Source organism: Schistocerca nitens, chromosome 6 (genome assembly GCF_023898315.1).
Source record: "Schistocerca nitens isolate TAMUIC-IGC-003100 chromosome 6, iqSchNite1.1, whole genome shotgun sequence".
NCBI classification, from domain to species: domain Eukaryota; kingdom Metazoa; phylum Arthropoda; class Insecta; order Orthoptera; family Acrididae; genus Schistocerca; species Schistocerca nitens.
In genome coordinates this window covers 561,146,304-561,173,294 of record NC_064619.1, presented here as the reverse complement: position 1 = coordinate 561,173,294, position 26,991 = coordinate 561,146,304, and the positions used below count along the sequence as shown (strand labels likewise).

General features: G+C 37.1%; 2 protein-coding genes across 2 annotated transcripts; both read right to left on the bottom strand.

Annotated features, from left to right (window-relative positions):
• Positions 1 to 7,006: 7,006 nt before the first annotated feature.
• LOC126262943 (uncharacterized) lies at positions 7,007 to 12,958 on the bottom strand. Its single transcript, XM_049959882.1, has 3 exons — positions 12,803 to 12,958; positions 12,509 to 12,591; positions 7,007 to 8,596 (listed from the first exon to the last, which is right to left on the bottom strand). The coding sequence occupies exon 3, from the start codon at positions 8,394 to 8,396 to the stop codon at positions 7,011 to 7,013; it is 1,386 nt and encodes a 461-aa protein (XP_049815839.1). The 5' UTR covers positions 8,397 to 8,596; positions 12,509 to 12,591; positions 12,803 to 12,958; the 3' UTR covers positions 7,007 to 7,010.
• Positions 8,573 to 9,689, bottom strand: LOC126263466 (dynein axonemal assembly factor 1-like). Its single transcript, XM_049960558.1, has 2 exons — positions 8,709 to 9,689; positions 8,573 to 8,596 (listed from the first exon to the last, which is right to left on the bottom strand). Exons 1-2 carry the CDS (start codon positions 9,687 to 9,689, stop codon positions 8,573 to 8,575), a joined length of 1,005 nt encoding a protein of 334 aa, XP_049816515.1.
• Positions 12,959 to 26,991: the final 14,033 nt, after the last annotated feature.

Sequence of the window (26,991 nt, the reverse complement as noted above, 5' to 3'; positions counted from 1 at the left end):
AGAGCAGTTAAGGGAAAAACAAGAATGGACAAAGTAAGGAATGTAGAGATTAGATAGGACCTCAAACAAGAAAGTATGAGAGAGGAAATTGAAAGAAAGAGATTAAGATGGTATGGGCATGTTAAGAGGATGCATGGGCAGAGACTCCCCAAAATTATGGAAGAACTAAAGATGGATGGGAAAAGACCTAGAGGGCGCCCAAGAACACGGTGGAAAATGGGAGTGAGAATATCTGTAGAAAGGAGAGGTGTGACCTGGCTGCAAGTGGAGGAAGAAAAGTGGTGGGAGGACCGAGCAAAATGGAGAGGACTCATCAGCACCCAGATCCGGCAGTAGCTGGAGCAGGATTCGGATATAGATAGATAGACCTGGTACCGTAATATTAACTTAACTGCAGTAGCATATGTCAAAGGAAATATATTTATCTTTATGTATTGAGTTCTATTTACTGTACATTAATTCTTGTCATACAGCTTTGTAACAAACATTGCTACTTGCCATGTAGCTAACAGAAATTTTCAATCCAATATTTTGATAGTTTGTAGAAAGACACATTAATGAAGTTCGTTTTTAATTAGCTTCTGATTTGGTGAGTATTCTCAGATTCTTGCTACATGTTAGGATGGGAACTTGTTGAATATCTTGCATCCAGGGTACATAATTAAATTAAATTAATTGCGACATTGGAAAATGTACACAACAAAAATTTTAACTAGAAGTGAGAAAAACGTGTGTTTAAATTTAAATATAATTTTGTATTTTGTTAATCAGATTGCTTTATGGTGGGTGTAGAGATGATTTCTGGCAACAATTGGATTACATTTCAACACCATAAAATGTAAATAATTATTTTCAGTGCATGATAAAATGCATAATACACCACATATTTGGTAAAGGAAGAATGTACTTCTTATGGAAAGCACTTACTTGTAACATAGTTAAATTGAGTATATGATGAAAACACCGTCTTCCACTTAAATGTAAAAATATGTTCTCAATTTGTGGTAAAATGTTTGTGCTAACATGGCCACTTGTGTGATAATGTTGCCCATCTCTTTGAACAAGCTGCAAACTAAGATTGTTGTCTAGTGGTGTTGCTGACTGTTATTTACAGGTACAACATTAAAAAACGTGCAAGTGTAGTTTGGTCAAGTGACAGATGCAATACTTTTGTTGTTACTAACTGTTGCATTTCAGGCTGCTGAAGATTCATGTGGCATCATTCATGTGACCAACATTATGTAATCATAACTCACATTTATTATTGGTTTATCAAAATAATACACATGCTTCAAACATGTTTTAAATTCCACCTGTCTGTCTTCTTCAAGATCGTTAATAAGTATTCCCTCTTCTTTACTCACTGATTTGTTCAAGATTTTTTTATAATATATGCAACAATTCCAATGCCAACCATTTCTTTCCTGTGAGAACAAATTGATAAGTAACTATACAAAATAATAATATTTTCCAAAAAAGCAACTTTGTATTTCAAGATGCCTCCTTTCAGCTCAAATCACCACGCCAAATGTTTCCTCACTATTTTTTTTTTTTTTTTGTAATTCTCCTAAAAATACTATTGTCACAGTCTCCAAATTGTGAGTTTGTTTCTGCCATTATGTCTTCATCGGGCTGAGCCAATTTTTCATTATGTGATGAGTAAGAAGACGCTCAGAGCCAAAAACATTTTCTCCACCATATGGTATAATTTCTGTAACAATTTCTTGTAAAATTAATCCATTAATGCACAATAATATGAGCCTCTGCCAGATAGTCTATACATATTGCGTGGGTGAGTACTCCAAAAAACCTTAGCTGTGAGTTTTTGTGACAAAGATTTTTTTTTTTTTTTTTTTTTTTTTTTTTGAGCATATTTACAGTAAGAACTCTTCTGAGTGCATTGTTGTTTTGTTACAGGTTGAAAGTAATGGAAACGCATTTCATTAAGCAGAAATAATGCCACAATAAGACATTTGGATTGTTCTTGAATTTGTGTAAACATTCCTGTGAAGTGGTCACACAATTATGCTTTTCGTGAACTGTGAGAATTTGTGGCAGCCTTCCTCATATTCAAATGTTCATGCAGAATATTATGAGTTCACTTGAGAATTTTACAGTTTTGGCAGTCTCATGAATTTTTGCTTGGCAGTCTTCCATCAAAATCTCGTGAACTTCGTCCAACATTTCAGCAACTGTGACCTCAACTGAACATTTTGCGTGCCTGGTACCTCTCATGCTCAAACTGAAACAACTGCATGGAAATTTTTTGAACCATGCCATTTGATGGAGTATAGTTCATGTAATACATTCTCAGTGTTTTTCCCATTCCTTCGTTGTCTTACCATGTAAAACATAATGCTTTATCAAAATACAAAACTAAATATTCTCCATTTTTGCAAACAACATGCAACGATGCTTTCAGTTGCTTTCAAAAATGCACTAAGACACAGGTACATAATTCCATTCGAAAGCTGGACAAGGAGGCAAAATCTACATGAAAATTATTTTTGTGTTTTGTATTGTGACTGTGTATTTCACATTTCTTCTGACACTGATTTTTTACTATCAGCAACAAAAATCACTGAAGAGTAAATGTATTGGAAAGTGAGTGCAAAAAATTCCAACATCTTTAAAAAGGCTTCAATATTTGCATTAGTCACTTTCACTGAATAAACACTTTATCTAATTTAGATCAGGTGTGGCTTGTTCTTAAAGGCTTGGAGGTGGAGCCACCTCAAAATATATATTAAAATATATTTCTCAGTAATGTGTTTCAGAATGTAAATTATTAGGATGCATTTGGAATATTTCCCATACAAATAACAGTTAACACTTTTGAAACTGTTGATGTCCAGTGGCAATTTTTGAACAAGCAATAGCTAGTCTTACGGTTGTGCCTTGAAAATATGGTTAGCTCTTGTAATAGAGCTTGAGGATGTGGCTTCTATGGTGTATGAGTCTTATGGACCCAACGAAGGCTTTGTTCATATAGCCGAATGGTGTCCTACCAACTTCCACATGATTTTTATGTTCTGCTGCTTGCATCAAAAGGCGATGTACAGAACAGCTGAAGCTTCGCTATCAAATCTCTCTCTCTCTCTGTATGCCTCTATTATGCTTTATGAATCATTAATCAACATATAGTATTAATATTTTGATAGTGTTATAGTTTTTCCTTTCTGACATTGGCAATTCTGTCCACTGTAGTTAAGAGTCTGCAAATGTCTCGGTAGAGCCCACTAGAATATGATTAAATACATGTCGCCACATATCGAGACATTCATGAATAAACAGAGGAAATAAGCTTGCGAAAAATGTTCTGTTACTAATATTAGCAAGTTCCTTTTTGTAAATATATTGCACATGGAGTTGTAGTGAGTATTATTTTCTTTCAAATAACTGCTGTGTACCACAAATCTGAAAACAGCACAACATGAATTCAGTGCGCAATTTAATAGGCAAAAATTTTGAACATGAACTTGAATAAGAACTACTGAACCACCCAAATTTTAATGAAATGGTCATAGACCACTTTGCAACATGGGAGACAAGTTGATTTTGAGGACAAACAAATGAGTTAAGGTAAGCAAAATGTGCACTAACAGGTGATAAGAAGCACTTCCTTTGCTGTAACTACCTATTTGCTTACTAAATGAAATGATTAAAAATGGGTAGTAACGTGTTTTTCTACAAACATTGCATTATCTGACTATTTAGTACAGCAAACCTTACTGAAAATTATGCATTTCGGAATAATTTTAATGCAAGATCACTTGAACTACATATTTTCATAATACACGAGTACTGATACGAAAAACAACAAATACCATATGCTAGCTTTGCAAACACTTAAATCAACATGGTGGCTTCTTGGTTTGTTTCTGTCAACCAAACACAGCAAAAAATCCATGATGTTAGAGAAATGTCACTGTTTCACTTAACAAACTCATAAATGCCCCATATTGAACAATGTCTCAAGTTTAGAATTGTAAACATAAGAGTGTTAAGCATGCAGTGAAGCTAATGTGTTTCATTAAAAATCTCTCCAAAACATTTGTTGTGGCATGATTTGTTGTGATAAAGTGTCAGGAAATGTGACATTGAGAGATAAACATGCTACCTGTAGATCTTATGTTGGTTTAGCTCTTGATATTATTTAAAAGTTGATTTTGAAATGGAAATGAGTTAAAAGTATGTCAACTCTTGGCTAGAATATGATATTACTCCCCCCCCCCTCCCGCCATATTATGATGGTAACAGACTGATCTGTAGTGTAGCCCAAGGTCTATGGTAGTTTTGATCGGTAAAGATTGCAGCCTTTGCCAGAAAGTAAATCATGAGCCACACACGCTGTAGATGTACTGCCCCAGAAGATGATTCCATAAGACAACATATGAGACACCTTTACTACAGAATGTACACTATGTTTTGCAATCTCTGCATGTGTACAAATTTTATCTGTTCCCACAACGTTTTTGTTGCAAATTGCATTAGAGGAACTAGGAGACTTCAGATTGTAACAACAACAATATCAGGAATAGGTGAGAGTGCTACTCTCCGTGAAGATGACCCATATAGCAAAGGTGCTGAGTCACAGACAGGTACAACAAAAGATTACTAAACATGTAAGCTTTCAGCCTGTCTGAGACGCAACACCTCTGGTATTTGATCAGTAGCAATCTATTCTTTTCATAGTGCGTCCCATTAGCTGAATGGTCAGCGCATTGGAATGCCACACACGGGGGCCTGGGTTCGATTCCTGGCTGGGGTGGGAGATTTTCTCCCCTCAGGGACTGGGTGTTGTGCTGTCCTCATCATAATTTCATCCCCACTGTCGATGCACAAGTGGCCCAATGTGGCGTCGCACTCAATATGACTTGCACTTGGCAGCCGAACTTCCCGCCTGAGAACTGCTAAATACGAGGGCAATTGCTAAGTCCATGACTCTGAGGAGAAATCACACTCAAATCACAGATTTCTTACTGGCACTGGAGTCCTCTATTCTGTGTCTAATCACAGGAATTCAGCAATACCTGTGTCTTAGTGCATTTTTGAAAGCAACTGAAAGCATCGTTGCATGTTGTTTGCAAAAATGGAGAATATTTAGTTTTGTATTTTGATAAAGCATTATGTTTTACATGGTAAGACAACGAAGGAATGGGAAAAACACTGAGAATGTATTACATGAACTATACTCCATCAAATGGCATGGTTCAAAAAATTTCCATGCAGTTGTTTCAGTTTGAGCATGAGAGGTACCAGGCACGCAAAATGTTCAGTTGAGGTCACAGTTGCTGAAATGTTGGACGAAGTTCACGAGATTTTGATGGAAGACTGCCAAGCAAAAATTCATGAGACTGCCAAAACTGTAAAATTCTCAAGTGAACTCATAATATTCTGCATGAACATTTGAATATGAGGAAGGCTGCCACAAATTCTCACAGTTCACGAAAAGCATAATTGTGTGACCACTTCACAGGAATGTTTACACAAATTCAAGAACAATCCAAATGTCTTATTGTGGCATTATTTCTGCTTAATGAAATGCGTTTCCATTACTTTCAACCTGTAACAAAACAACAATGCACTCAGAAGAGTTCTTACTGTAAATATGCTCAAAAAAAAAAAAATCTTTGTCACAAAAACTCACAGCTAAGGTTTTTTGGAGTACTCACCCACGCAATATGTATAGACTATCTGGCAGAGGCTCATATTATTGTGCATTAATGGATTAATTTTACAAGAAATTGTTACAGAAATTATACCATATGGTGGAGAAAATGTTTTTGGCTCTGAGCGTCTTCTTGCTCATCACAAAATGAAAAATTGGCTCAGCCCGATGAAGACATAATGGCAGAAACAAACTCACAATTTGGAGACTGTGACAATTGTATTTTTAGGAGAATTACAAAAAAAAAAAAAAAAATAGTGAGGAAACATTTGGCGTGGTGATTTGAGCTGAAAGGAGGCATCTTGAAATACAAAGTTGCTTTTTTGGAAAATATTATTATTTTGTATAGTTACTTATCAATTTGTTCTCACAGGAAAGAAATGGTTGGCATTGGAATTGTTGCATATATTATAAAAAAAATCTTGAACAAATCAGTGAGTAAAGAAGAGGGAATACTTATTAACGATCTTGAAGAAGACAGACAGGTGGAATTTAAAACATGTTTGAAGCATGTGTATTATTTTGATAAACCAATAATAAATGTGAGTTATGATTACATAATGTTGGTCACATGAATGATGCCACATGAATCTTCAGCAGCCTGAAATGCAACAGTTAGTAACAACAAAAGTATTGCATCTGTCACTTGACCAAACTACACTTGCACGTTTTTTAATGTTGTACCTGTAAATAACAGTCAGCAACACCACTAGACAACAATCTTAGTTTGCAGCTTGTTCAAAGAGATGGGCAACATTATCACACAAGTGGCCATGTTAGCACAAACATTTTACCACAAATTGAGAACATATTTTTACATTTAAGTGGAAGACGGTGTTTTCATCATATACTCAATTTAACTATGTTACAAGTAAGTGCTTTCCATAAGAAGTACATTCTTCCTTTACCAAATATGTGGTGTATTATGCATTTTATCATGCACTGAAAATAATTATTTACATTTTATGGTGTTGAAATGTAATCCAATTGTTGCCAGAAATCATCTCTACACCCACCATAAAGCAATCTGATTAACAAAATACAAAATTATATTTAAATTTAAACACACGTTTTTCTCACTTCTAGTTAAAATTTTTGTTGTGTACATTTTCCAATGTCGCAATTAATTTTAATTTAAATTTGACTGTAAATATATTATTCTGTCAAAAACAATCTCGCATAAGCAAAATTATCCTTTGTAAATCAAACAGAAACACACAATATGACCATCCACCTTCACGCAGTCTTCAAACTATTTGAGAATGATGAATTAACAACAACAGTTTTCTGATAAGTTGTAAAATAATATGTTTATATATTTTAAAAGCACAGAAGTATATTATGCATTCTCACTTAATTTTTTTGTTTCTTTGTCCAAGGATATATCATTTTTCTTGTATCCTGTCATCCAGATAGGATTGGAATTATTATCTTTCACATTTTCTGGAAATTGCTGAGAACAGTTAGACATTTCTTGTTTTTGGGAAGCCAGGTCTGAATACGGGCACTCTACATTTTGTGGCAATGTACTGTCATTGTGAAGTGAAGCTATTGTTTTGTTATCAAGACACTCGGATTCCTCAAATAGTTGAATATTTATTTTGTTTTCTTGGTCAAGTCTTTTCATGGGGGGAGAAGGGCTAGTTTCTTGGCAAGTTCTCTTGCATTCACAACTTACTGTGTCACTGTCACATGTATTTTTCTCTGATTCTGCATTAACTGACAGAACAGAATCAGTTGCTAATTCAGAAACTTTTTCTTTATTGTGTAAGGCAAGGGCACACACATCTGCTTTACATGTGTCAATTGTAGTTTGTATATTGTATTCTAAAATGTTTCTAGTTTCACTTTCCAAATGTGCTCCTTTAGTAAAAGGTGTACAGTGTAATACTTGATCCCTACAGCAAGTTGTCCTTTCATCTCCGTAATCTGCATAATCAATCTGCTGCTCCTCTTTCTCCATTGCAATACATCCATCTTCTTTAGTCTTTTGGGCCACTATTCTATCAGCATCATATTCATCTGCAACATTATCTTGTTGAGGACCACAAGCAGATATTTGATTTTGAGCATCATTGATGACTTCAAGTTCCAGACAGCATAGATTTGTTGGTATATCACTATCATGCAGTAACATATTTTCCTCAGAGGCACAAAAGACAAGTGATTCACTGGCTCTGTAAACTTCTTCAGTAACATTACAATCAACTCTGGAGTTGTTACGACTTTCTTTTTCCAAAGCTCCATTGCTAGAACAATCTGGTTTCATTTTTTCAGGGGTGGAACTGCTAATATTGCATATTGTGCTGTTTCCTTCTTTTTGTACTGTAAACTGAATATCACATGAAAGATCAGGAACAACTATTTTCCTATGGCCTTTTACCGCATGTTCTGTTGTGCAGTCGTAAACTATTGCATTTCCACTATCACAGTAAGCCGAGCTATTACATTCACCTTCCCTGCTATCCTCCACAATCTTCTCCTCTTCTCCTGCTGTATTTTCATTGCAAACTTGGCAGAGTATTTGTTGCTCAGGATGTACAGAAACAATCTGACCACAAACAGAAGAAACAAATGTTTGATGATCATGTTGACTATGGGTCAGGCCAACTAGATCATCCCCGTAACTATATTCTACCTCAGTCTGTGTACATTCTGTATTATTTGCAGCACAAGTGTCATGTCTTTTGATTCCCTCACATACACTGGTCTTACATCCATCCATCTCATGTGTCTTTTCACATTGTTCCAAAGTTCCTAGATCTTCTTGTTCTCTAACCACTACAGTTCCTTTGTCATAGCTTTCAAAGGTGCTTTTATCTTCAGTATTAATCTCATTTAAACTAAATGCACAGTTGTTGGGGGCAACATTATGCGTGGACTCTGCATCATTAGCCTCCTTTAAAACCGTTGGCTTTCCAAGCTCTGAAACAGAATGAACAGTATTGGAATTACGTATGAGGCTCTGACACATATTACACTGATTTTGATACATTTCACTATTTACAATTTCTTTATATAGTGTCTTATTATATACTATACCTTGCACATTTTGTTCAGTTTTCTCATCATTAATGTTACTATTTTTTACACCTTCAGAATGGCTATCTGTAGTGTCTAATGGTGCATCTTCTGCCGTCCCAAAAGTGTAGGACACCTGGGAATATTCTGAAAATAGTAATGCAATACACTGCAAAGTGTCATCGGCTACTTGTGCAGCTCTCTCTGCAACCTTTTTGTTTCGCATTTCTATAAGTGCCAAAGCACTTCTGAGGCATCTGTCTTGCTCATCTTGTATAAATTTTTGCCTTAATTTCCTTTCTGCTTCCTCTCCACCTGCAAACCATGCTTCGGTGCACGCTCTGTCTTTATCAAATATAGGACGTTCATCTAGATGTAATAATTGTTTGCAGTTCATTATTAGTAGCTTTCTGTATGGGGAAAGGTGTTTGAGTACAGGATTTCCCGTCAGAGTCAGAACTCTAAGGTTTTCCATTGCACCAAACACATTAACAATGTCAGGGCTATCCAAACGATTGAAGGACAAGTCCAAAACACTCAGCTGCTTGCATTTTGCCAGAATTTCTATGTCTTCAACAGTTTCAAGTCTGTTGTGTGTTATGTACAATGAATTCAGTACTGGCAAAGTATCCAAATTTTCCAATTTTCTGATTGAATTATAGCTCAAATTCACTGTGTCTAACTCTTGCAGCACTTCTAAATTTTCGATTTTCTCAATTAAATTATAGTGTAAAAAGAGACATTTTAAATTTGTTTGCTTTTCCAGATTTTCAATCTTTTCAATGCCATTGTTTTGTAACCACAGACACTTCAGTCCAGTGTATTCTTCTAGGTTCTCTATTTTACTGAAACCTTTATAATGTAGATACAAAACGTCGTTTAAATGTGGTGTTAAATATAAGCTGGTTTCCTTGCAGATTTTTCGCAGGGACTTCTTTGTCATTCGTATTTCATCATCTTGAGAGGATCGTGTCAGGAAGTCACCACTTCCATCCATTGTGAAATACTAGTTAATTACGAATAGTCACTCTTAAAAAGGGACGCTACCACATCATACTTTTCAGCAGTGTGTTGAAAACAACTGATTTCGCATCGCCTTGACAACAGCATATAACGAAAGCAAGCATTAGCTTGACGGCAGTGTTTACGGCGTCAGTTGGCCTGCAGGTAGCGATCGTATCGGTATAATCTTTAGCTTCAGTAATCAGTATAATTTTTAGTGCGAATCTTTCGTGTTTACTAAAGAGAGAGAAACATAAACTGCTACATATACCGGTGCCGGTCTGAGAGTGTAAAAAATATTCGAACACAATGGATCTGATAACAAGATGAAATGACTTAAACAGCAAGTTTTACATGCATTTCTTTTTACGTACAGAACAAACAAAATACTTTGCGTCAACTTAAAAAATCAGTACGGTATCGGTAATGACATAAATGTTTTGTTTTGACACATTAACTTCGTTGCTCAAACTTGGGCCCCCTGATGTGGCCGAGCGGTTCCAGGCGCTTTAGTCTGGAACAGTGAGACCGCTACGGTCGCAGGTTCGAATCCTGCCTCGAGAGCATGGATGTGTGTGATGTCCTTAACTAACGTTAGGTTTAGGTAGTTCTAAGTTCTAGGGTACTGATGACCACAGATGTGAAGTCCCATAATTTGTTTCCACAATTTGGCACAAGAATAATACACGGCAACTTCCTGAGCATATACCTAACACTAAATCAATTCCAGACGGAATGCATGTTGTTGGCTCGATGCTTGTTCGGGTATTACTTTACGCTGGAAGAATAATTAACAAGACTTCTCATATAATTAGTACACAGTGAACCATCCTCTCCGTGCCTCTTCCGCCATGCGTAATCGCAGACGCACGGGAATAAGAGGACATTCACAAAAATTTGTGGAAAGAACGCATGTACACAAGACGTTCTCTTGTTCACACGTTGCCTCGTTGTGCATCCAATCTGCTTTGAATTTTCTTCTTTTCTTGGGAGCTTCTGTTGCGTTTATTGCGATGAAAAGGCGACAGAAAAAGAACACACAAAACCGACTGTTGGTAAAGAAGTACGGTATCTAAATAACAGAGGTACGAAAAATACAAAGTGACAACAATGTTTTGTCATCAAATTTCGAAGGAGGTCACAGCGAGATTTTACTTTTTCTGCTTGGGAAACTCCAACGATCTAAATAAAAGAGGTACGAAAAATACAAAGTGACAACAATGTTTTGTCATCAAATTTCGAAGGAGGTCACAGCGAGATTTTACTTTTTCTGCTTGGGAAACTCCAACGATAAGGTTCGCAATGAAATTTCGTTAGGCCGGCATTAAGGCCCGTCCACACGCAACGATCTGTCTGCGCAAATGTCTGCGCACATCACATCTGCGCAGACAGATCGTTGCGTGTAGACAGAAGATTTGCACCAACATGAGGTGTGTGCAAACCTGGAAGTTGGAGTTGGAGGTTTGAGCGAAACCTCTCAAATCTGTGGGTTCAAACCACATCTGCGCAGACAAGTTGGAGCGTGTGGACAGGAGATCGCCGCAAATCTGGCGCGAAACAGCTGTTTGCTCAGTCTAGTGTTTGTATTAGTGCACACAGGGCATTAAAATGGCTGATACTTGTCAGTGTTCTCGAGAGTTTGCAAGTGAATTCATTGAAATATATAGAAACCACCCATGTTTGTGGAAGATTAAAAGTAAAGAATATAGTGACCGAGATAAAAAGACAGCAGCATACAATGCTCTAATAGAAAAATTGCGGGCAGTTGACGCCTCGACAAACAGAGAAACGGTAATAAAAAAAAAATTCGTTGCGAACTGGCGAAATTATTTGCGGATGGATGTCGAAACTTATAATTATCTCTTAAAGCTTGTAACCCCTCATATTATGAGAAAAAAAATACTTGTATGAGAAGGGCAGTTTCTCCTTCCACTGTCTACACCATTTTGACCACTTTCTCTGTTTCCTGCGGTTGGTCTGAATGTTTTTTGCAACACAAGTTGCGAACACAGACCACAACAGAACTTCCTCCATTTCTATATTTCAAAATATTTGACGTTTGCCACTGATATTTCTTTTCTACACCGACAGATGGCGGGCGAGTAGTAGATTGGGGTTTGTGTCGTGTGAACACACAACATTTGCAGCGATCTTTTGCATGTACAGACATCTGCGCCGATGTCTGCGCAGACAGATCGTTGCGTGTGGACCGGGCTTTACACTATCATATTTCTTTGACAAAGAAAAAAGATCAAATATTCGTCAAATTTCGTTGACAATGATCTTTGGTGTGGAGCTATTTGGCGTATTACACTGTCGTCATATTTTTCGTCAAATTTCAAGATAGCAGATAACAACTATTTGTTATTATGCCCTGCAGTTGCTTGTACCACAACTGCATTGTGTGTACATTTGGAGGAAAAGCGACGGGAAAAAAAGGAAGCTTACTTGGGTGATGCCATGGGTATTACATCGCAATAATAAAAGCGTGCAGCAAAATTTGTTACGAGAGGACGTTAAGTCCTTACTGATGAATGGATGAGAGTGCATAGAGTATAATAGAATAGAATATTTATTAACCTTTAAACATGTTCACATGTAGTTGGTGTCGTCATATGTCTTATAGGTACAGCATTACAGTTATTTTACAATTATTCTTGCCTTAATATGTTGCAAGGAGACTTTTACGTAAGTAACTACTTCAGAAAAGTACATTGTAACACAAACTGATCACATTTTGCAAGCCAAATACAGTATGCATTTTAATATTTGCTCAGTAAAGGGACTTATCGTATTACAAAACAGAATACTCACTTGCGAAATGCTGTATGTGCAGAAGACAGGCTCACCGTGGCACTACGATTTCTTGATACAGGAGAGAGCTACTCTTGGCATTCCTAGAATACCACACTGGACATTAATCAAAATACATCCAGAAACGTGTGAAGCGATTTAATAAAGCAATGAAGGGGGAATATCTGACGGTAAATAAATGGTTAGTACACTATATGGGTACTAAGAACAATATTTACTTTTGAATAATTTGATTGATAGCTTTAGTATTCCAACAACTACAAAATTAATAAAAGTACTAAACAGATGACGCACTTTTTTAACTTGTGGTGTCCAGCGTTCAAAAATAGAGAAAGTAAAATGGAGAGCTAACATTTTTCTTCTTATTTTAGTGTGTGACCACATCTTCTATTCTGGCTTGCTGAAAAGCTTGGATGTTTCCAGATGTAGAGGTGGATAGCGGAAGCTGTTTGTGTGATTGTGAAGTCGCCTGCAGCGAATAATAGTATGCATTAGAGGTGGCAAAAAATAACGTAACTGATAGAAATAACCGGTTACTGAGATAACCGTTCCTCCTATACAGGCAGTTATTTCAATATCGGTCTAATCTCTATTGTCAACAGTGCCTCGCGCCATCTGTTGACCGAAGATCGTACTACACTTTCCCGTCAACTCATCGGTGATATGGCTAGGAACGAAGGAGTGGGTAGACCATTCTGAAGGCGTTCTATAGGCCATGGGAATAACTGTGAGACTGCGCGCCATCTGTTGATAAGAACTGTGTACTATATCGTGCGCCTTCGTTACTTTTAGCACAAACAATTAAATAAAGTTAATGTCCGAGCGGTAGCTGATAGGAGCTGCAGTAGAGGCATTAACAAGTACGGTCGTTCCCTTAAGCCACCGCCTCATATGTCAATATAGATTATAGGTTGGACGGGTAGTATAAAGAGAGGTACCATAAGGAATTCGAGCGACTATGGAAATAACTGTCAGAGATCGGTATTTTCCTCTGGCAGTTATCGTTATTGGCTCACAGTTCTCGCTCTCTGGCAGTTATCGGGCTACCAATACAGGTAGCCTGGAAGTTGGTAACGGAATAACTATGTGTGTGTGTGTGTGTTCCTGACACAGTGACTCCAGTCTTAGACCCCGGTAACTGGCGTCTAAAGCTAGCGAAATGAGGGATGCTCAACTACCGGACCCACCGATAGATGGCTCTACCAGCTGATTACTGTCGTCTGTATTGCCCGCCATATTCGAATTTGGCAAGAAGTTTCTCTCGGTCTGTACGGTGTATAAGGAATTAAGGATTATGGAAATGGTAATTTCTTGTTCCACTTTCAATTGTACGAAGCGAGGGAGTAAGGGAGGTGACTTACCATTTCACAGGTAATAGGATTACTGATACAATACAGACTTAGTGCGTTTGCTAATTAGATGTTTTTGAACAGGTTTCCTCTAAACCACCCAGAGCTGCTGAAGAAGTGGATTACTTCCGTGAAGCGGAAAGTTTTTAATCCTATGTCTTGCAGTTTTCTTTGCGGAAACCATTTCCGACAAGATGATTACGTAGTGAGCCCTGGAACGTGGAAGAAACGTCTCAAACCCGAAGCAGTGCCATCAGTTTTTGACTTTCCGACACATTTGATGCCACCAAGTAAACAGCCACGACGACATGTTGTTAGGATTTTGAGTGACAACGATGCTTCTCCATTTGAGGTAGCTAATTAATTTCCTTGCTATGTGTGTGCTTTTTGCTTTTGTGAACTTATTTTGTACGGACACAAATGGGCTACATAGGTCTAAGCAATGTTGTAATACAGGTCCATATTTTTGTTTTTAGCTTTCTGTCATGGAATCCGTGCTCGATTTGCCCACTGTAGAAGCTACTGATTGTGTGGAGAATGTTGTCAATGAGAATTCTTGCGTGGAAAGCATGACCCATTTATCCAATGCAGAAGCTGCGAATTGTGTCGAAAACGTTAGTATAAGGATGTTTTCACACCCCCAAAGTTTTCTTATAATATTTTTTCATCATGCCTTGAGTTATTTCAATCATATATAACGAAATTATTTCTTTATTTCAGAGTGCAGTTGCTTCTTCAGTAATTGATTGTGGTATACAGTCGAAAGTAGGAATGGAAGACAAGGCGACCGAAATTTGCAATTTTTTCTCAGACATTGTGCACGAATTAAAACGTAAACTGAAGTGCGTCCGTGAAAAACTTCTAAGAAGAGAGAAGAAAGTGTTTTCCATGGATGACATCATAAGTTCATTGAAGGAGGAGGGGCATCTTCCTGAGAAGTTACATAACTTCCTCAATCATCAGAAAGGAACACAAGTGGAATTAGTGTGCAATTTAGTGAACAACTCTCTCTCGTCAAAGGGTAATAGATACACAACAAATGTGAAAATGTTTGCGATGACTGTGTACTTTTATTCACCAGCAGCATATGCATACCTGCAAAAATTAATGCCTCTGCCCCATAAATCATTGATTTCCAAATTGGTGGCAAGTGTAGACTGTGAACCTGGCCATTTAAAAGATGTTTTTAAGTTCATTGATTTGAACCCAATTGTAAGGGACCAGTTCAGCGATTCATGTCTAATAGTAGACAGTATGGCAATTAGGAAGCAAGTAGTTTGGACCAAGGAACTAAGTGATACACAGGTTTTATGGACTTTGGTGGGGAAGTGCCTCAGTTAAAAGAAGTAATAGAGGCATCTGAGGCTCTGGTTTTCATGCTTGTCTCTATTAAAGGCAAATTTAAATGCCCAATTGCATATTTATTTATCAGCGGTGTACAGGCAAATAATCAGGCCACACTGATAAAATCTGCTTTAGAGAGGCTGCACAGTTCTGGCATTAGGGTTTGGTGTGTTACATGTGATGGCTGCAAGGTAAATATAAGCACTTTATGTTCACTTGGCTGTACTTTAAATTTTTCCAAGGGTGATTTTAAAAGCCACTTTCCTTGTGGAAAAATACAATGTTCATTGTATCTTGGACATGTCATATGATTAAGTTAGCCAGAAATGCTCTAGCAGAAGTATCTGCTATTGAGTCTCCAACTGGCATTATTGGATGGCATTTCATTGAGCAATTGAACAAGGTACAACAAGAAGAAGGTATGACATTTGCCAACAAACTATCAGGACAACATACAGCCTAAGTTTTGTAAATAGGAAAATGAATGTTTCATTAGCTGCACAGACTTTGAGTTCTAGTGTGGCAGATAGTATGGAGTTTTTGAGGAGGGTTGGTGATCTAAATTTTACAGGAAGTGAATGCAACAGTAGAATTTTTGTATTGATAGAATTTTTGATATTCTGAACTCCAGAAATCCATTAGGTAAAGGTTACAAGAGCCCCCTGAGACTTGACGACAATTCTTATTGGCTTGGTATTTTCAGAGACACTGAAAATTATATCAAAAGCTGAAAAATCATAGGTGTTCCGTTGCTGCTCCATGCAAGAAATACTTTTGCTTTTTGGATAATTTTCAATGTGCAATCAGTCAGGCACATAGCTCTGGCAAGTATGTTTCGTGTTGAATTTCCTCTGAAGTATTTGCTAACATATAAACTGTCACAAGACCACATAGAGGTTTTTTTCCCTGCATTCGGTCCAGAGGTGATTGGAACAACAATCCAAATGCATACCAGTTCAAATGTGCCATGAGAAAGTTGCTCTTTGGTAACAGTGTCACTGCAATGAATGGGAATTGCTCAAATTTTAATGTGTGTTGTTTGCCAACTGTTTGTGATTTTCATGCAAGAAAGCATGTAGCAGAAAGCGATGAAAGTGCTGCAGAAAATGAAGTAGAAAAGTGGTGTGCACTTCTTGATGATAAAATTAAGTTCTCATTTTACAAGCAAAATATACTCTATTATATTGCAGGGTATGTGTCATTGCACCTTTCAAGGCAGAGCACATGCAAAGACTGTCTTCACATACTGAAGCCACCAGTAGTTAAATCTGCATTAGAATGTGATGCTCTCTAAGCTTTTCCCAATATGGCCAATAAAAATGCATTTGTAAATTTTGTTAACCGGGGAAAACTGGTTAAAACGAGTGACTGCATGTACTCTGTTATAGAATACTCAGAGAAACCGTTTCAGATGTTTGTGATTGCTGGGGATAGGCGACAAATATATACAGGCCAAGATTTTGCATTGTGTTACAAATAAATTTGTAGTTTACCCATTTCCTGCTCTTGGTCATGATTACTATTATGAAATTGGGATTGAGGACTTACATCAGACTCAACTTGTTTGTAAGATTGCATCCCTGTACTCCTGCATATGCTTAAAAACATATGGAAAAAAAGTCTGCTGAGAAAATTTTAAACAACAAATCAAGTATAAGGCAGAAGTTAAACAAACTCATATTGTTTAATCATGTATAGTGCTCAAATTGGAAAAGATTATGTAATGGGACATTCCATGCAGATGGGTGTGACATTTTGACAGATTTTTTAAAACTATTTTGTCCATAGGTTTTGTTGTTGTGTAATGATGAACTTCAAAGGATGAATCACATTGAAGTAAAATTAACTCTTTACATCCTGTGTAGATATTGTAACAAAATTATAATTGTTTATTATATAAGCTTATTTTAAGATGTTTGGTGTTACAAAATATGCACTTGCATTAAAAACAGGTGATTTGTGTGAAATTAATGAAAAAAAAATGTTCTGAGACTTTTTTGACAGATGGCTTTCAGTGTGAGAAAATATTTCCCTCAATAACTATGTTAACTTGAATTTTTCACTTTAAGAAAACAGTTTAATCACAGGATGGGTGTGATCTAATGGAATATGCAGTAGCCCTATGTTTCAAACAGTAATGTTAGGTGGATAATCTGCAACATAAGAGCAATAAAATCATTACTCTGTTAATTCTTGTTGTAATACTTCCTAGAATGAACACAATGTTCCAATTGATCGTAAGCATTCTTATTACTTTAGAACCATTCTAGAATAATGGGGCCTGAGTAAGGCAAAACCTAATTTTCTGAATTTCCTGTGTAGGGGGGGGGGGGAAGGGGGGGGGGAGAATGCAAATAATCTTATAGAATTATCTTTCTAGCACCACAAAGTACAGAATACAGTGATTATAGTTACACTTGGAAATCTAGGAAATTTCAGTCTTCATGTTACATGCCTAATTTTCATCAACATTTACCTTAGTTATACAGTTACACTTTTTGCTGATTTGAAGTGTGTACTACATGTTAAAAAGATTTTGTTTGGTCATAATAATAAAAGCATTTCATTTTGTTAGTTCATATGTCCCATACGGACCTGAAATTATCAAGTTATGATAAAGGAAGGAATTAACATTAAGGAGTCTTACTTCACAGAAATTATGTAACAATGGTTACACTTTTTGCTAGTTAACTTTAACATAAACCATTTAGTTTTCCATTAACAGTGAAAGCAGTTGCACGAGTCATGTAAAGAACAAAGTTTTCCATAGGGAGCTAAAGTATTTTACATTTGAGTTATTGCAGACCCAAAGTATTGTGCTCTTCATATTCCTAATTAAAAAAGTTTGTAACTCAAATTCACAGACATTTTGGAATCTGAACATACACGTGTTTCTGGTTCAAATATAATTTATTTCATGAATTATCTTTAATACCAACCATGTCTGAATGCATTATTTACCCTTTAGAAGAAGAAATATTAGTGTACAGAATAACAAACCTCATGAAAAAAGCGAGAGACTGTTCAGTACAGAACTTGGAATGGCTCTTTATCAATAGCAAGTAAAAAGAAGGCTTCTATTAAATGTTCAAATAAACCAGTCAGTACCTCTTAAGTCACCATAGAGGTGATACAGTAATAAAACAATTTACTTTTTCAGAATTTCTGCTAAGTATTGAAAGTGCGAAGACCTATTCAGTTAGTATTTGCTTTACCAATAACCTGTAGTACAAGCACTCATATAAGCAGGTAATTATGGGAGTCAAGAGTTATGGTAAAATTAAAGATACTGACTGGTATTACTTGCTCACAAAACGTTGTAGTTGCTGTACAGTTTATGCTCAATGTGGTGTACCCAATGTGATTCCTGGAGGACATAATATTCTGTTATCCTATGGGAGTGCACTGGTACCACACCTATTGAAAGAAAGTTTTGCTGTGGAATAGTTGTATCAGACGTCTGTACCAGAAAACACCCTCATGTTCTTGGTATGCTATTAGCTATTATTCCAGGAATACTCTTCACATGGAGGAGGGAGAGAGAGATGGGAGGAAATCATGTTCTTAGGAGGAGCAAGCTTTAAAGCTTTACAGCAGCATATGCTGTTAAAGCATAATGAGATTTTCTTTTTCATCATTTCCAACATTGTACACAACTTTCTTGCACTTTTATGTTATCACATTTTCCCCTTGAGAATGGAGAAGAGACAGGGAAAAAAAAAAATTGAGCGAGCTTTCATAAGAACTGAAAACTATACTTGCGTCATTTGTTATTTTCAAAATGTTACTCTCTTTCCAAATACTGTTCTATTTCTTCAAACCAATTCTGAATTTTTCAGGTTATTACGTATTATTTACTGTACATTGTCCAGCAATACTTCTGTTGTTACGGGATAGTTTGTAATTTGGCCCTACCTTTGTGCCACTGGTATCGGCTAGTGTACTTTTGCAGAGAAGAAAATCGACTGGACTAGAATGTGCTGTCAGTATAGGACAGATTCAGACAATATGGAACTTTTTACACTAAATTTGCAATATAATGTCACCCTTGTCTCACACAGATTGTATCAGCCATTGGGGTGCCTGTCTGGCCAGCTTCTGCAGCTTTCGCTTTCAGGTTTGTTCTTTTCTTGGGCCCTATACTGACAACCAGTCATTCCAGTGATTGACACCATGTCATAAACTGGAACAAAGATTCACAGAAATAAAATTCCATGGTTGTAATTCATAGTGTAATTAACTTTGCTCATTGACATTTTTGAATTCAATTTTAAAATAAAACCATGGTACCAGTCATTGTTTGGGTGTCAGACAGGAAAATTACAGTTTTAAGACACCCCAACCTTAAAACTAAAAGCTGTGATCGATGTTATTTTCAACAAGTTCCTTCACTTTCTACATCATCATGGATCAGTCCAGTATCATATTATTACTAGACTTGACTTCCAAATGATGCAAGTCATGCATTTAGGAGGAGCCTTAACGTTGGCCTTTATGTTTCTCATTTAAATGTATTTCTTGTCTCGTATCAAAGACTGAAGCACTGTCAAAAACTGGTGCTTCTACCTTATTACTCAGTTAAAATACACCATGCCACGCACAGGCGTTAATAAAATCATGGCATTTACATTTCTTATCAAAGAGAGGGCCACATTCGTAAGTGCATGTTGCAATTAGTGTCAGCATATATGCAGATCGGTAATGCATCACTTCAGATAAAGAAAAATAACAATATTTCCGTTTATACGTAAGTAATACTTTAATAGTTCAATTGTAATTTCTGTTGTCAGTAAAGATACCCCTAAGCAAACTATGTCACCTTTTTTTTTTTTTTTTTTAAGAGACGTCTTCACTGTTTTCCAAACTTGATTTTCCGAATTATACCTGTAGTTAAAAGCTTTGGGAAGTAAGGTAATTTGTTGACCTCCATTGAATCTTAAATAGTGTTTGAATATGGGCAAATAAGTACTCATAAAATTAATAGTAAACGATTTATAGGTCAGCTTCTCAAACTTCCAAAACACACTCGAATTTAGGAATTTCATAGCAGAACTGTCACTGTTTTTTCTCGCTAGATCAGAAACACTTCATTATGTTGATGTGTAGATGTCTAGAACATCCAATATAAAAGACTTAAGAGGGCGCAGAACGAAAAACATTTTCATCCGTGTTTTGACACTTCGTTTTTTGCCAAATTCAGATATGGCGGACACCAGTGATTTCTGGCGAACACTCAATGTCCAATGATATGATCTTTTGCCGGCACACGCTAGAGCCATCTATCGGTAGGTCTGGTAGTTGAACATCCCTCATTTCGCTAGCTTTAGACGCCTGTCCGGTGATATATCAGTGACGATAGTTACTGGAGCGAACATATATTTACGTACTTCTTCGGAAATAGCCGCTGGCCATCGCAAATGACAAATAACATGTCAGAAAGTATAACATAATACAGTTGAATATAATAATTACTATCCTCATCATTTGTCAGGAGATTGTCAAAATATGTGAATATATTACAGTAACAGCTAATATTTATAGAATTGATACACTGTCAGGATAAAACACAGTTACGCACTTTTAATAAATTTATCATACACAGAATACACGATCTCGACTGTTGCAACCAAGTGCTGTCAAAACTGAAATATAGCAGAATTTTTACCTAAGCTGGTCTATCAGTCTCCGTTACGAAATTCATCTACAGAGTAGAAGGAGGGCTCAATGGAAGCGTCCGATTCCACCCGTCTGCTTCGATGTAAAGGTGTTGTGGTGTGTGAATGTCATCATGGCACGGTGTTTATGAGTTGGTTTTTGTGTGTGTGTGGGGGGGAGGGGGGGGGAGAGGGGGCTGGCCGACCTAGTTTGAAGTGTCGGAATTTGCTGGTGGTAATTAATTTTTTTTTCTAACTGTGATGATTTGTGTATTTATGGAGTATTGAATGTGATTTAATTTATGTAGGGATGATTGATTTGTGAACTTTTGGGATTCTGGTTTTATTTTTCGCAGTTGTAGGTGTTGGTTTTTTGGCATCAGTAGCTGTGGTGGACCTATATAGCTCACCGGAAATGACCGATTCCCATTTTCATAGTTGTACGTGTTGATGTTTTGGTATCATCTGAGGTATGTAGGTCAAGGGAAATGTCCGATTCCAATTTTCGTACTTTTAGTTGTGGGTATTGGTGTTTTGGTATGGTCACCTATGGTTGACCTATAGTGTTCAAGGGAAGTGTCCGAGTCCTGCAGATTTTTGTTGGTGTAGCAGAATGCTGTATTTTTTTCTTTTTGTACTTCATTTTGTGTTTTGGGATCACGGTGTGTTTTTTTACTAGCTTGTCCTGACCCTAAAACCCCCAACTTCCCGCAGTTGTCCCGTTGGTTTGATTGTATTTTTGGTGGGAGATGTTATTGTATTATTTATATGCATCTTCATGTTTGTTGCCATGTGTATGTAGTGACATCATAGACACACTTAAAATAGCCATTTCCGGCATATTGATGACAGGTGGAATCAGACACTTCTGTATCAAAAAGTCTTTCAAGCTCACTGTAAACCGTGCTTTATCTGAAACCAAGTTTTTAATGGTTGCTGACTTGCTGGCAGTTTATTGAAAATGCATGTTCCTGAATATTGGACCCCTTTTGGACCAAGGTAAGTGATTTTAGGTCTTTATGTAGATTGCTGTTCCTATTTCTAGTACTGATATTATGTATTGAGCTATTGGTTGGAAATACTTGTAGCAAATTTAATTAAGGAATAAATATACTAGGTAGCAGTGGTTAGAATACAAAGTTCCTTGAACAGGTTCCTACATGATGTTCTTGAATTTATACCACAAACGAATTTTATTACACGCTTTTACATGCGAAAAACTTTTGCTATGTTTCATGAGTTACCACAGATGCTCCCTTATGAAATAATAGAGTGAAAAAATGTGGTATTCCCTTCCCAACTGAATTTATTATCGAGTTGTAGCCCCAGAAATGTAACACTGTCAACCTTTTCGATCTGCATGTCTTCATATGTTGTAACATGCAGTATCTGGAGAAATCGAGCAGTTTCCAAATCTCACATAAAACTTGGATTAGCGTACTCACACTTAACCCCATGAGGACTACCTTTTACAGCACAGGAGTAAACGAATCTGTCACATTACGTATATTTTTTGTTGTATTACAAGGCTGTACACTTTATTCTATTATGTGAGCAGCACAAGAAATTATGCTTCGAATTTAACCAACAGTACTCAGTTTACATATTACTTTATACTTAAAAACGTTCGTTGTTAACATTTTACTTAAACAGTGCTGTGGCGTTGTTCCGCGTACTTTCTGTTGCAGCTGTGAAGATAATATTTCTAATAGGGACCGATAACCTACAAACATATAATATGAAGCACTAATAATCGTTCTAACATCAACTAAAATGTACCCGGAGTTAATAAGCTAAGATTATGACACGATTCATACGACATTCCTGCCATTTCACACTACTCGCAGTTATACTGATAACTAAACTGATGAATTCCAAATATGTCGTTATTTAACTGTAGCCCCTCGGAGTATTCGGTATTCGCTAGCGAAACATAACTTGGCTGTTACCGTTAACAATAACGGTGATCAAAGAATAACTGGAACTGTGATAATGGTTACTCCAGAATTACCGTTTGGCCCACCTATAGTGTGCATACTTGCATAGTAGTGGTGGGCAGGAAATCGCGTATCTGTTAGAAATCGCAGTGACTGAGAAGTCACAGATATCACAGTAGCAACTTTACAAAATCTAACTGCGATTTCAGTCACAGTTAGCAGTCGCAAGTAGTATTTCACATTCAAATACGTGAGCCATCTATTGGTCGAATTTAGCACAGCTTTCTGCGATTTCAGTGACAAGTCGCAACTAAGAGTCACAAGTAGCAACTAAAAAGCGCGGTTAACAGTGGCATCTGTTGGCCGAAGTTCGTACTACGTCCATCTCTGCAGTACGCTATGGAGTCTAACTGCGATTTCCGTGACAAGTCGCAACTAAGAGTCGCAAGTAGCAGCTAAAAAGCGCGGTTAACAGTGCCATCTGTGGGTCAAAGTTCGTACTACGCCCATCTCTGCGGTACGCTATGGAGTCTAACTGCGATTTCCGTGACAAGTCGCAACTAAGAGTCGCAAGTAGCAACTAAAAAGCGCAGTTAGCACTCCCATCTGTTGAGCAAAGTTCATACTACGCTATTCGCTACCGAGTCAAACTGCGATTTCTGTGACAAATCGCAACTAAGAGTCGCAAGTAGCAACTAAAAAGCGCAGTTAACATACTTTTCCTAGTGTCATCTGTTGACCGACGTACGTACTTCGTTATGAGAGCCTTGTGCCTCACGAGATCGATGTGCTGTGTGTGCATATGAAGGGCTTATTTCAATAGTGGTACAAGTCCATTTTTGTTAATTTTGAGATATAGAGTCGTAAAGTTACATGAGCGCTGAAAAATCTGCAGTTGAGATACCAGAAATATTCAAGCATATGGCTTCTTGCTAGAGATGAACCTTTATTTATGTTTGTTTGGATCACTAATTTCAGAAGCATTATAGACAGAAAAGTGGAGGTAATGGACTTGCACCACTATTGAAATAAGCCTTTCATATTATATGACGACATGCACATTCAGCATCAGTTATGGTTGGTCAAATACTGCTGTGACTCTGAATGTATTATATTAATAAGAAGCAACATTGCCGTTTTCTCCTGAAAATATCAAGTAACGTAACAAATGTGTTTGATTCTGCTTCCAATATGACAGTTTTGGTTAATACTCCACATGCCTACAGGACTTTGCAATGTTAACACAGCAGAACTCAGACATCTGTATAAGTGTAGAGAAATGAAAACAGTCATATGAATGCCTCACTTTTGTTACGACACAGTTCAAGACTCGGGAGAAAAGTTTTACACCTGGTGTTCTACATGGCAACTTCACACACAAGAACTTTTTGCCGACACTACTACCACCTACATAAGTAAGCTTTTCCTGTGTTACTTTCAAGTAATGCACTTAAGCTATTCCTGATTTAACTGGAAGATCTGTACTTCCCACTTTCATATCAACAGCCTCAAAATGCATATTGTAGACTTCGGGATATGTTACAGGTCAGTGTCACACCAAGATTGTGGAGAAAGGGGGCGGGGGGGGGGGGCATGTCGCTCTCCAACAAGTGTTTACCAATAAGTAAGTGGCGGAAAATTATGGGTATAGGACGGCTTAAACATGTGGAAAATGAGATTTTTATTATTCACTCACTGTATTTGACATTTATTATTCCTTTAAAATCGCACAACAACTTCGATAAAACACAGCTTAATCATTAACACACTTATTTCACAATTGTTTCACTTTTAAACTGAAAATCCTCTAAGAGCTGTCTTGAATCTTCACGAGTCCCTCCCAACAGCCTTGATGTGGATAGATACGTACAGCAACCAGTAATCAGAGTCAGAACTGTGTCTGCAAAAACACAAGGATTATTAAACAATTTTTGCTGTCATTAATTACTAGAAGTATAATTGACAGAGTAGATTGCTAATATTTGCTATAATGAATATCACATTTGCAAGAACGATCTCACTGAAGTAATTAAGTCCATCGAAACGCTTAGAAACTAACCTATCGTCTGACGAAAACGGTCTAAAGATGCAGTGGCAATTTCTTCAGATCTGTTGACAATGATATTTTCAGTTATCACTTTACTGAGTGACTGAAATGTAGTTCAGGTACCTGTGAACATAACAATATGTTAGAATTCATTTTCTAAATACGAACTATTACGGTACTGTACGGCTACTTACATATTAATTACACTATTAATATTTTCACAGTTGTTTCTTTAATACAAAATTAAAGCCAACGGAAGAAAAAACGTAAAACATACTTGCCAATGACAGGTTTGTTGCGATGCAATTTTCCGTGTTGACAGATGTAACTTTTTCATACAGTAGTAAGTCGCAGAAATCGCAGAAGTAGCAGGAGTCACAGAAATCGCAGAAGTAGCAGAAGTCACAGAAATCGCAGAAGTAGCAGAAGTCACAGAAGTAGCAGAAATCGCGGAAGTAGCAGAAATCGCAGAAATAGCAGTGGCGGAGGGATACACGACCTATGTTCCTTGACTGCGACTCTTAACTGCGACAAATCGCAGTTAAGAATAGCAGATACTGAAAAGTAGCATTCACAGAAATCACTGATATCGGAAAATCGCAGTTTAGCCCATCACTATTGCATAGTGCCCTTTACTCAACCCCTCCACCACTTCAGTCACAGCAAGGTCTTTAAAGAGTGCCTACAAGACTTGCCCACTGTTTCTATGTTTCGATACAGTGTATCGATACGTGGAACTGTTTCAGTGTTTTGAAACGGCTATGTTTCACTGTTTCGAAATATTGGTGTTTCGTTCCACTCTGTGTCGGAATACGGGACCAGATTCGATCCCGAGTCAGCCACAGAAACTGTATCGTTGTTTCAGAATAACGCTGTTTCAGTCCACTTGTGCTTGGAACAATGGAACAGACTAACTGTATCGAAACAGGCATGTTTCATTTCGCTTTGTCTCGGACGAGATTCGGGCACGGCACAGATACGGAAATACGTTTAATATAATACTTCATCAAACTCTTTCAAGAGTGTCGAAATCTTTTTGACACACAACAGCATGAAGCTTAAGATTTCCGAAAATAAAAAAAATTGACTGCTCTATTCCGAAATGGCGTAACATATGGTCTATAAACACTAACAGACAATAAAATAAAGCACACTATTCGCATTCAAAATAATAAAAGTGTGAAAAACATTCAGTTAAATTACACATCTCCTATAATATATGCTTCTCTGTTTATCTACCATAATCATATTAAACAAACGCAACTAAACCTACAACATTTTGAATTAAAAAAGGTGTAGAGTGGCAGTTTTTAGACATGTACGTAAATTGGATGTACTTTCAAGCAATGTGATTGACGGGTCATTGATGATGTAATGGTGAACAGGAAGGGCTGGGAAGCATGGTGGATTTACAGTAATGATTCGAAACACCTTGAGGGACAAAAATTTTTTTCTCTTATATTTTATTTATTCGAATTATGTGGCTTTATTTGTGAGTCTATTGTCAATGTGCTTATTGTCCACAATGATTTTTTTTGTGTGTGTGTGTGCATGGATATTAGCAGGCCGGGTATATATTATACATACTAACGGAATGTGGGAATCCCAGTAGCGTATCCATTGTTTCTGCAGTTTCTTCCTGCCTCCAGTACAGTTCGTGTTGGTTCTTCTGTCTTCAGCTATGGCATTACAAAGCCCGGTGTGGGATTATTTTATGAAGATAAATCTTGAGAAAATTAAATGTAACTAGTACTCGGCAGTGTTGTTGTTTAAAAGTAGTTCACCTTCTTGCTTAAACCGACACTTGCGACATAAACATCCAAACAGTTAATTTAAGTGAAACTCGTTCGAAATCAGTTTTTATGAATCTGGGCAGTGACGAAGCCAGTTCAGTTTCCACAGCAACTGTTCAGGAATCTGACATTTCAGTGCCAGTGCGTCAAGATGAACGATCTGTGAAAGAAATACCCAGCACTTCCACCAGTTCAGTTCTGGGTAGGTGAGGTAGACAAACAAAGATTACTGGATTTGCATCAAGACCAGTGCCATCATCCAAACGAGCCAAAATAGACGAACAGATTTTAAGACTTGTTGTTAAAGAATGCCTTCCATTTAATGTAGTTGAGAGTGTATCCAGATAGCACAGTAAGCC

Excerpts from the sequence above, each read along its gene's own strand:
- LOC126262943 (XM_049959882.1), bottom strand. The coding sequence starts at position 8,396 with ATGGATGGATGTAAGACCAGTGTATGTGAGGGAATCAAAAGACATGAC.
- LOC126263466 (XM_049960558.1), bottom strand. The coding sequence starts at position 9,689 with ATGGATGGAAGTGGTGACTTCCTGACACGATCCTCTCAAGATGATGAA. Across the intron at positions 8,597-8,708 it reads AACAAAATGTGCAAGGTATA|AGCTTGGAAAGCCAACGGTT; the intron begins GTATATAATAAG and ends ATTCTGTTTCAG.